Here is a 13,600-nt window from a genome sequence, read left to right as displayed (position 1 = left end):
ATCCGCTTTAAAGTGGGAAACAGAAATATATCTGCCGTTTGCTCACAGAAAATGGTTCTGTGTGCAATATTTTGTTTGGCTCTAAATATAGCTACAGGTTTGCCTGCAGTGGGACCTCTTTTAAAGAGAGAACAATAACCTGGTAGAGGGCAAATGCAAGAGGAAGGAGAAGTATTCATCTTCATACATACCATCTATTATAGACTGCTCTCGCTCTCAGTCATTGCCATGGAAAGCTACAGTACTATGACTCTGATCTTGTCTTCCTCTCCTTTCTTGGCTCTGTCCACAATAGTTCATTATGTATGTCTCTCTGCTTGAACATGATTAATATTTCCTATATAATGTGTTTCATATCAAAGCCCCTCAAAGCTCCTTACTGCACTCTAACAAATACACACACATATTCATATATGATCTCACACATCTGCAAAGCATAAGCACCTATACTTTACAACATGTATGTTTGTTTAAGAGATACAAACCATCAAGTGCTGCTCTGATCGCACATACTTAATTCTGTCTTCAGTGAGCTGACAGTGGAATGTTAAGCATCGAGTGATAATGTAAAAAGACACCCGCTTGTGTAAGACTCAGTAGAGATTAACCTGACAACTGTCAGCTCCTGCATAAGATCTGGGTGTGAAAGAGAGTGAGTGTATAAATAAATCTGATGTCTGAGGGGCTAATCTGATGTGTGCATATGTGCGTGTGTGTTTGTGATACATACTGTATGGGTGGATAATAGCGTAACATAATCTAAAAGTGAGAGTGGTGTAATCCTATTGCAATTTATACTACAGGATAAGTTCACAAATATATGAAATAAACAACAAATCCCGAATTTATAAGCCATGGTTGGATTGCACACTGAGATAGCTAAAATATCCTGGGAAGCAAAAGAGAATAACAAAGAAAATATGAGGGATGGTGGTGCACAATACTGCAGCTATTCCAGAACTCCTGAGTCCCTCTTTAGCCTTCAGACGCACACAGACACACATAAACAGACAAAAAGCAACAGACCAACATGCACATGCACACACACACCTGCCAAGCATGGATAAAGGAGGGATTAAAGTGTGTCAGAAAAGTAAACCAGAGAGAGAGGCATGAATCATTGTTTCCCTTAGAGGACTGGCGCACCCATGGCTATAGACACATGGTGTCATACAAATACACGCATGTGCACACACAAAAGATGCACAGACACAAAACAGAGCTAATTGTTAATTTTTCTGCCCACTAATGCAGTTGAAGACCCACCAGTTTGCACCAAAAAAACAATCACTCAAATTATGTCGTGGTTTTAGTTATGTTTTTTGTATTTGTGTACATGCGTGTCACAAACACACCCTCAGACCACTAAGCTCATACAATGGCCCAGCATTTTTCCAACTGAAATCTACGGCGACTCTGATGGTTATTTTGCCGATGATCAGTGGCGTGCCTTTGTGTTTGGTGATGTGTAATTTCGGCATCAGCAAATCAATGCCTTTGGTAGACTCCAACTCAAAAGCAGATTTCATTGGATCAGAAGTTCTCTCAGACTGAGCTGTGATGGCTGATGAAGGGCTGAACATTTTACAAATTTCTGTGGCAAGCCACTAGATTGAAGAATTCCAGGCAAAAAGAAAAATGACAGTCCAACAGACTCAAAAAGAACACGATCATCACTAAATCACTAATGTCACTCAGCTTAACTGCATCTGTAATCTACTATTCACCAGTTGGCTTGTGTTTGCTCTCCGTGTGTTGGAGGGAAAATGCTTTCTTCCAAGATGAATGGAGTTAATTGGACAGGAGGTTTAGAGGAGAACATCTGCAAACACTGCTGACTGATGTGTGTGATTTGAAATACAGCTGCCTGGAGAGAGCTTTCTAAAAGTAATCTCTCTCCTCTTTGTTCCACTCTCACATCTTCCTCGCTACCCCCTGCATTCCTTCTCTCCCTCCCTCCCTCTATGGCCCTTACTTCTCATTTCCTGCAGAGGCTGAAGGACCTCAAGCACAGGGAGTTTGCTCGCAACGTGGCCTCCAAATCATGGAAGGACCAGCGCAAACAGGAGAAGGCTCTCAGACGCCTGCACCAGCTTGCACAGCTGCAACAGGAAACTCAGCGGTGTGTGGGAGGAGTGTGTATTTGTGTCTGCGTGTGTGTGTGTGTGTGTGTAATGAGACCAGGGGCAGGGGTCCAGAGGGGTTAGAGTGTGTCACATCCAGTCAACGTTTCTTAGATTTGATGGATGCATGCACAGATGTGAAAGCACTCAGTTGAACTAGATAGGCCACAGGTGAAGTAAATATAACATGAAGACACATTCTTGCTGACACTCCGAGAGTAGATGATTTGTAGGAGCCGGAGATGGAGTTTTAGAGAAGAATGAATAGTAGAAAAAAGTTCGATTTTTTTTTTTAAGTAAGTAAATAGAGTTTAAAGATGAAAATTGCCTCAGGGTTTGTACACCTAAAGCAATCAAAACAACTGATAAAAAAAAACAATGCATCACACAATAATCAAGTTGATTGCACCTATTCCCTGTGCAATTAAATGTGTTTTCCTGTAATCAGGTGATGATATGTGAACAGCATTACTAAGATTACACATATCCTGTATCTGCCTCTTTCTTTCTTTCTTTTTTTCTTCCTTTAAAATTGTCGATGAATTTTTTGTTATATACTAATCAATTAATTGACTAATCATTTCTTTTCTACTATCATTCTGCAGTTTATTTTAAATTTCTGCAGTTAGATTTTACTATATTATTTTGATTGTATTTTCTTTTTTACTTGACTCCTTGAGGCCTTTATTTAGCGAAAAAACTCTCTAAATATATGCATGTTATTTAGACAATTAATGTTTTCATGATGGCATTAACTTTGATTTTAAAGTAGCGTACCAGTTCAGTTAATTTGAATTTTAGTTTATTTTAAAGAGTAACTTAACAGAAGACTGAAAATCAGTGTTTCCTTGCTGTCCTCTCAGATGAAAATTTCAAGCCTAATTCACCTCTGAACACACCCAGCATCACTGATGGATGTGGCAGGAAAGTGTGCTTTGTTGCATCTGTAACCACACCCAACAGTGATGTCAAAAGGTCTTGGAGCATACCTGTACATCACTGCAGCAAGGTGAGAAGATAAACCAGTGGAGGTCAGCAAAAGCTAGATTTTCAGGGGTTGTTAAGTTACTCTTTAATTAAAATGAGCCAAGATAAGGTGAAGTCAAGTCAAGCAAACTAGTATATTTGTCCTGTCACCTTACGTTGCAGAGTCCCAGGAAGGACTTATGGGCTAAGAAGTACAGTCAGAGCTGTGAGCCAGCAGCAAGATAGAGACGTGGATCAAAGAGACCACAGCCCTGACGACAAACCTGAACCCTTCAGCCACACTCAGCAACCCCGTCCTACGCAAGCCCTGACAACTACTCTCAGCCACCAGCCAGAAGATCCATGTCAATCTCCTTGCCTAATACCGTTGCCCACTGCTCTAGCAGAGTCCTCACTAATGACACATCCAGCATCCAGTACAAACCCTCCTGCAGTGGAAACCCAATCTTGCATGGGCTTGTATCCCCAGCTGCCTCTCACTGCGCGTGGGAGAGTGGGAGGCAGGCTTGGGGTATCTTTCTGCTTCTCACGCAGGGGGCCCAGGCTGGAGCCTTCTGCCTCAGTGTTCTCAGACCTCGAGGAGGAGGAGAGAGAGAAGAGGGAGCAAATGAAAGAAAGGATAAAGGAAATGATGGAAGATATCGACAGGGAGATTGGGGCAGCGGAGGAGAGGAAACACAGTGAGAGTGAAAAGCATAAGTCTAGCTCTGACAGTGTTGGATCGAGCGACATTGGGCAAATCCCCAGAGAGACTGTGAAAGAAGAGGGGGAGATTGAAAAAAAAGACATCGTGGTGAAAGAACACTCTCTTACTTCCACAGCAGCACCTGGTAATCAGAGCCATGACTCACTATTTTCGCCCTTGAAGACCCAGGTGACCATATGGGGTACAGCACTAGCAGGGGCACACATGGACACCGAACACACAGATAGTGAGACAGAGAGAAAGCCAGAAACAGAGAGGGGGAGGGAGGAGAGTCAGCAAATGTGTGTGCTAGGGAAAGATGGCTCGACTCGTCTGAGATGGCCGGTCAGTCTGCTAAAATTCACCAAGTCTCAACCACACATTTCCTACAGTTGCAACCCACTCTGCTTAAACCCCCAACAAACAGAACAACTCACAGAGGATCTGCAGGTGTCACAACAGAATCAGATGTGCGCTCTCTCAGATGAATCAAACCCATGTGTGCCAGTTATTCTTACACCAGACACTCACTCTTGTTTACAAAGACAGACAAGACATGAGTTGAGAGAACCCAGACAGAAAATAGCTGAGGAGGATTTCAAGGCAGAGCAACATATTGATGTAGAGACAAAAGCACACCTGTTCCTAAAAAAAAACCTTACAACATCAGAAACAGGACAAGAGAGTGAAAGATGCAGGCTAAGTATGGAGAACTGTGTAAGGGCAGCATCCCAACCATTTGACCCTGCCTATAGTGACAGCTCTGACACAAACTCCCACAATCCTCTGGGAGGCAGATTAGGGGGTGCGAGAGGGATCAGGGAGAGACCCCTCAAAGCCCTGAGCTGTAAATTAGAGTCTGTCACCCAGTCTGGCACACAAGGGATGTGCATAGGCCCATCCAGGTGTGAGTGTGGGAGTGAGACAATGTGTGAGTGTGCCAGCACTCCACAGCCATACGTGGGTGTCTCAGAAGTGTCATGCAAAAACAGGAAAACTAGCACAAAGAAACACAAGCTGGGAAAGAGGAAGAGGGGTGAAAAGGAAAGAGCTTCAAACAAGCCCCAATCAGCAAGGTGCAAAGTGAGGAGTGTTGTCTCTACAGTCTCCACTGGTAGAGAAAGGAGAGGAGAAGCTGGAGGGAGCTGGGGGAAGAAAAAGAGGCAAAGTGAGAGCGGGGAGTTGAGGATGAGGAGGAGTGTGCGGAGAGCAGGGAGCAGCTGTCTCCTGGGGAGATGTGAGGCTGAGCCAGTGTCTGTCTCTGTCAGGAAGAGGAGGCCTCATAGGAGCCACAGCTCTGAATCCCAGTCACAGCCAGACAGAGAGCAGGCAGAGCACTGCAGTGCCTACTCCCAGCTCACCAGACACACAGCAGACAGAGACACCAAAGGGGAGGGAAAGAGAGACAGAGATGCAGGGACTTTTCCCTGGCGATCTCACTTCTCCTTACACTCCTTCTCACCAGGATGTGACTCAAAGCCGTTTTGGGAAAGGGGTCACCATAGCAACCCCAGGAGTTTCATTGACTGCTGTTACCCTGACAACAGCTATGGTAGCAGCCCGGTGAGAAAAAGAAAACTCCTCCACAGGGACAGGAAATTCATTCATAGTAAGAGGAAGAATTTGAGGCATAGTGAGGTCTGGGAGAGGAGTGGCAGGAAAATGGGAGGGCATTCAGGTTGCAGAGACAGAGGCCTGATATCAGATACACAACAACAGTGGGAGTGGATGAGAGGAAACTGTCCTGGAGGTGGTGAAGAGGGCAGGACAAGGACTGGGTGGAGATCGAGAAACAGAGCAGTGGAGAAAGATCGGGTGGCAAGATTTAGCCCCAGTCCTAGCAGGTGGGGCAGGAGAAGCAGACATCTTAGCACAGAAGATGTAGACTGGGACAGGTGCAGTGTGGACAGATGGACATGGGGCAGCAGCGACAGCTGGGAAGACAGGGGGACACACAGATCCACGTCAGGCTCCAGAACAGGGGCTGACAGCAGAGACAGCCCAGGCTGTTTGTGGAGATGTACAGGCACCGGACGCTCAAGCTCCAGATACTTCTCCAGCCCTGAGTGGTGGACAAGTAGGCAGACGTACAGCCCCCAGAGTGTGGTGAATACACGGGCCAGCAGATGCCATAGCCCGCGCTCCTGCAGCCCCTGCAGCAGCACCAGTATGTCCGAGCTGAGCTGGGAGTGGAGCAGGAGCAGTACCTGCTCAGGAGTCACAGTGGATGGGCTGACAGTTTGCCCCTGCAGGATGTCCTCAGGAGCTCCAGGACTCTCATCCGACCCTCAGGAGGCAAAGAAGCAGAGCAGCTCCATGTCCGCTTCATCCAGCCTTACCCCTAGTTCCTTCTCTCATTCCTCACCCCTCAGATCCTCTTTTAGTCCCCCAGTCCCAGGCTTCAACATGCACCATTGTGAAATAAGCCCTTTACATCTAAAAGAGCCCAATTCACAGTCTGATCTCAGACACGGACCCTCAGCCTCTATCACTACAAGCAGCTCAGACACACCTCCTCCAGGTCTATCCCCCAGTAAGTCTCTGCCACAGAAACGAGCTAGGATGTTGCTCCTGCCTCTCATTGGGAAACTACCTGCAATCCAGAGAAAAGCTAGGGGGAAAAAGTGGCTGCTGGAGAAGAGTCAGGACAAGGAGGGAGAGGATGAAGTGGAAACTAAGGGCAGTGGAGTGGATCCCAGAGCAGTCGCTGACAGTCAGAAACATCCTCTGAGCATGGCTGAGTCAAACTCCGGCAGCACGCCAAATCTCTGCCCATCACAGATTAGAACTGATGACAAACAGACAGGTGGAGAGACAGCAGCGCCAATCAGCTTTACTGCTGAGGAGATGGACAAATACCGCCTCCTGCAAGAGCAGGCAAGAGAACACATGCAGAAAGTCCTGGAACAGACGCAAGAGGGTGAAGATACACACACAGGGACAAACTACACACACACCATACAGACAGAGAACTGTGGGACTTCAGAGGAACAATACACACACGTACCTGCACTCTTGCACAATCCCTCGCAGCCTCAAACCCAGTCAATTCACACAGATGTGATGCAAACACAAGCACAGCATGCCCTCCAGGTCAGTCTCCCACTTCCACATGTGACTCCACAAGAGAACTTTACTCAACCCATTGCTCTTGGAGTCCCAAACCTCACCCCTCTTCCACCATCCCCACCTCTATCCAGCCTTCATCATATCATTTTACAACACACAGCCCTCTCCATGCCCCACTCCTCTTCATCCTCTACCAAGTCACCCACCTCTCCTGCCATCCACCCACATCCAGCTCAGCTCCCTCACCCCCTCCCACCTCTCCACCCCTCCCTCCATCATCACCTTCAACTATCTCCCTTCTCCATCTCCTCTTTGTTTCCCTCCATCCTGTTGTCCCATCATCCCATCCCTCTCCTCCCTCAGTCGCCTACTTTCCACGCGACCCCACTCGCTCCGCTCTCCCCAGTAGCACTGCAACCCTTGAACCCTCAGCCTTTCATGGACAGAGTATGGCCGGTGAGGTTTCAACAGAAGGCGTTATGATTTTCACAGAGTGGCTGCCATGTTTATTAATCTTCCTTGGCAACAGAGACTGGTGAGAGAGAGAGAAGGAATTTTTAGTTTGGACAAAAGCCTGCTATTTGAAATGGGGATGTGTCAGTGCTTTCACTAGCATCAGCTCCAACTCTTACTCACATATGCACTCACAAACACACACGCATGCATACACATAAACAGCCCAACTATTGACTGTTTTCAAATGAAAATTTGTTCCTCCATTTAGCCTCTGCTGTGTTGCAGCAGACATGGAGAAAACAGACTTTGATCCTTTGCTTTTTCCATCATTCCTCATTCAGGCCCAGAATAAAGGGAAAGGTGCACCTGCTATTCAAAGACAAGCTGGGCTTGTGTCATCCTCTCTCTTTCCTTCTGAACCACAGACAGACCAGCTGCCTTTTGAAGTATCCCTCATGCCAGGCAAAGAGGGGCAAGAGAAAGTGATAATACTCTGCCCTTATCTCCATTCCATACAGGTTATCTGAGCTGAGTGTGACTTTCAACAAACATAAATAATATTCCAAGGACCGGGGGATAGAACGACCATTTTAACCTCGGTGTGTACTGTATTTGTGTGTGTGTATGTGTGTGTGTAATATAGACGTAATTCTGGAATGACACACACATACACCGTAGGAAGAACAACTAATTTCCACATCCAACACATGTAAAGACCTGTTTTGTCTCTATAGTGTAAATATTCTGACAGTGAGTGATAACATTAGAACAATGGGAAACAATAAAATAAAAGGTGAATTTAAACTTTAGCAGTAGTTCAATGCTTATTCCACACTCAGTGGCATCAGTGATACAAACACTTCAACAGCCGTTCATATTCATATGTGACATGATCTTTTTTTTTCAACAGAGTTTAACAAATCAATTGCTGAGACAGCAATGAATGAAACTGATCTGTTACATTAAAACTTGGGTGAAAATAAATGGGCTTTAATGCTTTTTGTTATTCTGTTTGATTCATGGTGTGTAACATGTTGCAACAAATTCCACATAAAGAATTAATACTGTGTAGGTTATCTTTTCTCAAAGTGAGGCCAAGGATACCTAGGAACGCTTTATAAGATCATAGAGCAGAGGTTCCAAACCTTTCTCTTGTCTGATCCCTTAATATGATGCCAAATCTATGTGTGACCCTTTGTCACAGGTGCATGTCTACGGATTGTGAGCATTTTAAGTGCAGAAGGATTTTTTTCGCTTATTAGGCTGTTCGATTAAAATACGTTTTAGAGGCCAGAGGAGGTAAAACTTTGCAGCAGTACACAAGAAAAAAGAAGATAAGAGAAAAGTTAAAAAACAAAACAAAAAAAAACATTATTTTGCGTGGCAAAATTTTGATTTCTTTATTTCCTACACTGGTAATTATCTTGCAGTCCCTTAGATTCATTTTGTGACTCATTATTAGAGTCCCAAACCCCAGGTTGAAAACCACTACTTATTTGTTAGAATTTAATATAGTTATCTACCAAGTGTAGTAACATATTTAATAATGAAGTGTGCAAAGCAATCTTTAATCTTTAAGTTCTATTTCACCATTTCTAAAATAAGGACAGATCAGTCTGAAAGTGTTCTTAATGTATCAGTAAGTTACACGCTGGCCTTTAAAAAGTACCATATTTTGTTTTAAAAGTATGCTATTAGTCCTTGTTTTATTGACAAATGGATTAATCATTTTGTCCAAATAAGCTATTTTCTTTGACCACATTTCATTATAATGTCCACTTTGACCATTGGTTCACCATACCATGCCCGAAGCCCAAAGTAAAAAAATATCCACTCAGTTTCGGAGTAGCAGATACTATCAGTACCAGACAGTTTGAAGTGTATGTTGTGCTTCGATATTATATGTGAGGTTAAAAAAAAAAAAAAAATATTTTAAACATTAAGGAAACTTCTGTGAACTACTTTCTTGCATGTCTTGCCAAGGGTTATGGTGGTTGGTAACTGTTGCTACGCATCCATGCCTGGTGATTGGTGAAGGGGCAGATGTATTAAAGCTGCTTGCCAAACAGTTGATCACTGCAGCGGTCTGCACTCAGGGAGCAGAACACAGAAGAGAACAGAGTGGCATCCAGATGGTTTATGGACTTGGACTACCCAGAGTGCTTTGAGAGATTGCATTGATTTGCGCTCTGTGATATCAGTGAACGCAGCCCAGTACATGGAGAGTTGGGGGGGGGGGCGCTACAGCAAGGGGTGACATAAATACAGACACAAAAACGATACACACAATGTACTCTCTGAGTCCTGAGGTGTGGGCTAGAAATGTAAGTCAACTCCTGCAGAGATTCAGTAATTAGAGCACAATTCCTCTTTCTCCTCCTTGTGACCCCTGAGCTTGTGTGTACATGTATCTGAGTGTGTGTGTCTGTGTGTGAATAAATGTGTGAGTTTGTGAGAAACAGAGACAGAGAATCCCTATCTCTCTCCAAAGGACAGGAGATCAAACAGACTGTGTGAAATATAGAGCAGCAATAATTAGCAGCTGTTACAGCATCAAACCTATCTCTACCTCTCTCTCTATCCAACACACGCACGCACACGCACACTGTGTGTGTGTGTGTGTGTGTGTGTGTGTGTGTGTGTGTGTGTGTGTGTGTGTGTGTGTGTGTGTGTGTGTGTGTGTGTGTGTGTGTGTGTGTGTGTGTGTGTGTGTGTGTGTGAGTGGGTGTGTGTGTGTGTGTGTGTGTGTGTGTGTGTGTGTGTGTGTGTGTGTGTGTGTGTGTGTGTGTGTGTGTGTGTGTGTGTGTGTGTGTGTGTGTGTGTGTGTGTGTGTGTGTGTGTGTGTGTGTGTGTGTGTGTGTGTGTGTGTGTGTGTGTGTGTGTGTGTGTGTGTGTGTGTGTGTGTGTGTGTGTGTGTGTGTGTGTGTGTGTGTGTGTGTGTGTGTGTGTGTGTGTGTGTGTGTGTGTGTGTGTGTGTGTGTGTGTGTGTGTGTGTGTGTGTGTGTGTGTGTGTGTGTGTGTGTGTGTGTGTGTGTGTGTGTGTGTGTGTGTGTGTGTGTGTGTGTGTGTGTGTGTGTGTGTGTGTGTGTGTGTGTGTGTGTGTGTGTGTGTGTGTGTGTGTGTGTGTGTGTGTGTGTGTGTGTGTGTGTGTGTGTGTGTGTGTGTGTGTGTGTGTGTGTGTGTGTGTGTGTGTGTGTGTGTGTGTGTGTGTGTGTGTGTGTGTGTGTGTGTGTGTGTGTGTGTGTGTGTGTGTGTGTGTGTGTGTGTGTGTGTGTGTGTGTGTGTGTGTGTGTGTGTGTGTGTGTGTGTGTGTGTGTGTGTGTGTGTGTGTGTGTGTGTGTGTGTGTGTGTGTGTGTGTGTGTGTGTGTGTGTGTGTGTGTGTGTGTGTGTGTGTGTGTGTGTGTGTGTGTGTGTGTGTGTGTGTGTGTGTGTGTGTGTGTGTGTGTGTGTGTGTGTGTGTGTGTGTGTGTGTGTGTGTGTGTGTGTGTGTGTGTGTGTGTGTGTGTGTGTGTGTGTGTGTGTGTGTGTGTGTGTGTGTGTGTGTGTGTGTGTGTGTGTGTGTGTGTGTGTGTGTGTGTGTGTGTGTGTGTGTGTGTGTGTGTGTGTGTGTGTGTGTGTGTGTGTGTGTGTGTGTGTGTGTGTGTGTGTGTGTGTGTGTGTGTGTGTGTGTGTGTGTGTGTGTGTGTGTGTGTGTGTGTGTGTGTGTGTGTGTGTGTGTGTGTGTGTGTGTGTGTGTGTGTGTGTGTGTGTGTGTGTGTGTGTGTGTGTGTGTGTGTGTGTGTGTGTGTGTGTGTGTGTGTGTGTGTGTGTGTGTGTGTGTGTGTGTGTGTGTGTGTGTGTGTGTGTGTGTGTGTGTGTGTGTGTGTGTGTGTGTGTGTGTGTGTGTGTGTGTGTGTGTGTGTGTGTGTGTGTGTGTGTGTGTGTGTGTGTGTGTGTGTGTGTGTGTGTGTGTGTGTGTGTGTGTGTGTGTGTGTGTGTGTGTGTGTGTGTGTGTGTGTGTGTGTGTGTGTGTGTGTGTGTGTGTGTGTGTGTGTGTGTGTGTGTGTGTGTGTGTGTGTGTGTGTGTGTGTGTGTGTGTGTGTGTGTGTGTGTGTGTGTGTGTGTGTGTGTGTGTGTGTGTGTGTGTGTGTGTGTGTGTGTGTGTGTGTGTGTGTGTGTGTGTGTGTGTGTGTGTGTGTGTGTGTGTGTGTGTGTGTGTGTGTGTGTGTGTGTGTGTGTGTGTGTGTGTGTGTGTGTGTGTGTGTGTGTGTGTGTAGGTGCGTGTGTGCACGTGTGTGTATGTGTGTTTCCGTGTGTACTCAAGAGTGTGTGAGTTGATTTATGATCGAGAAGGAGCAGTTTCTTCAGTCAATCGCTCCTGTGAATTAATGAGGTATAAAAACTAAAGCAGGCACTCAGTCAAATACACCCGTAGTAACAGAGAGAGCGCTGCTGGGGCAGGATCACTTCCATTGGCACCACATTTGATTGTTAGATTGTGGATATAGATTGCATTGAGCAAAAGGAGCCCCTCACGGCTACTGAAGCGATCCATCGACCTAAATTGCAGTGCTGTATAAATGAGACCCTTCCAATCTCTTGCACTCTCCCTTTCTTTCTTTCTGTTCTTTTTCCTTTTCTTTTCCTTTTTTTTTGTGGTCTCGCCTTTGATTCAACCAGGTCAGTGGGGCTGCGTTCAGCTCCCCTGGCTGTTCTCTGGCTGAACAGAAGAAAAGGCACCATTACACTCAGTTCTCTCTATTCCCCTCATTCAGAGCCGGCATGTTTGAATGCTGTTGTACAGCGCTGAACTTCACTGCAGAATGTGCTATGCAGTATTATAAATACACAAAGAAAGCCCTTCCTATACCTTTTCTCCGGCAGTGACATTCATTAAAAGTTTTCTTTAGTTGTGGCAGAGTGTGACATACAGTACCAGGCTGTTCCACTCCAATTTACATCTTTTTCCTCAACCTTTTTTGGCTCACAGCAATGATAGTCTACTATTTTAATTATTCTGCCGAACCACCAAATAACAGTCAAAAGGTCTGAGATGCTCAAGATCAGAATCCCTTGGAAACTGAATAGACATTTCAGTTTCCATTATCTGGATAGTCAGGTGTCCAGTAAGTCATATCACTTCATCATAAAGTAATCTGATTTTTTGTCGATTTCAGACTGATGCATCACTTTGTTAACTTTTGAACTCCCATGAAGGAGCAGTTCAAAGAGTAATCTGTCATCACTGATGCGTCGAGAGGCACTGCTGTTGCTGCAGGTGCGAAATATGGAAAGCTAAGTGGCTCAGGGCTGTTTAGAGCTTTTACATCAAAAAATATATCACTGTTTATGATTCAGAAGCAGAAAAGCACCTTTATTCTATGAAAATCAGGCTATTTTTTCGGGAGGGGTTTTATTTTTTTTGTTTAGTTTTTTTTTGTTAAGTTTTTGTTTTTGTTCTCTTCGCTTATTGTATGCATGGCTCTGTTGTTGAGGAAACTTGTTTGTGTAGGATTTGAATTATGTAGAAATAACTATGTGAATTCTGTCCTACGATGGATTTAAGGATTAGAGAAGGTAGTGGGCTCGGTGATACTCTTAATTTTGGCACAGTTGCCCAAGGACATGACACTGTCAGCACATTGCTTAAACTCATCTGCACACGCACGCACACGCACACACACACACACACACACACACACACACACACACACACACACACACACACACACACACACACACACACACACACACACACACACGCACACACAAAGAGGTGTAATAGGGTGTAATTTGGGGGCTGTAATAGCGAGATGTGATGCTTGGTTGTAAGACAGCATGTCTAATTCTTCGGTTATGTTATCTCTGAGAGACAGACGTTACCACCGAAGATTACTGTGCGTGCACACAAAACAAAAACAACACGTACACACTGTGTGCGTTCAGATATGCGTGCACACATTCAATACTCAGACAATAGGAGCAGCGGGATAGTCTAAAATAGCCTTATTGACCAAAAACACAGATCAATGATGAAGATGACTTCTCTGAGAGTTAATTATGAGGTGCAATGAGTTTCTGCGGAAGACACCAAAGAGAAAAAAAACAAAACTCACGCAATGTTTTCTCAACAAATATTTAATTTAAAACAATCAAATGAATCATATAATGGACGTTGACCTCCTGCCATATTGATTAGAAAAAACACACACATTTCCAATAAGACCACTCTAAGAAAAACTGTATCACCTTTTAATGATCATATAAAGCACCACAAAGCCGGGAATATTAACCCTATGT

At 44.8% G+C, this 13,600-nt stretch overlaps 1 protein-coding gene across 2 annotated transcripts in view; it reads left to right on the top strand.

Moving 5' to 3' along the window:
• Positions 1-8,292, top strand: part of LOC120783645 (G patch domain-containing protein 8) — a 32,542-nt gene extending 24,250 nt beyond the window's left edge. Inside the window, exons 4-6 of one of the 2 annotated variants that reach the window (XM_040116757.1) lie at positions 1,992-2,122; positions 3,273-6,888; positions 7,662-8,292. In XM_040116757.1, coding sequence (XP_039972691.1) covers positions 1,992-2,122; positions 3,273-6,888; positions 7,662-7,847 — 3,933 coding nt within the window. In that variant the 3' untranslated portion in view covers positions 7,848-8,292. Of the gene's footprint in view, positions 1-1,991; positions 2,123-3,272 lie in introns of both variants that reach the window. The other variant, XM_040116756.1, reaches the window with a different exon arrangement.
• Positions 8,293-13,600: the final 5,308 nt, after the last annotated feature.

Source organism: Xiphias gladius, chromosome 22 (genome assembly GCF_016859285.1).
Source record: "Xiphias gladius isolate SHS-SW01 ecotype Sanya breed wild chromosome 22, ASM1685928v1, whole genome shotgun sequence".
Taxonomy (NCBI): domain Eukaryota; kingdom Metazoa; phylum Chordata; class Actinopteri; order Istiophoriformes; family Xiphiidae; genus Xiphias; species Xiphias gladius.
The sequence above is the reverse complement of the archived record's forward strand: the minus strand, read 5'-3'. Positions and strand labels throughout refer to the sequence as shown.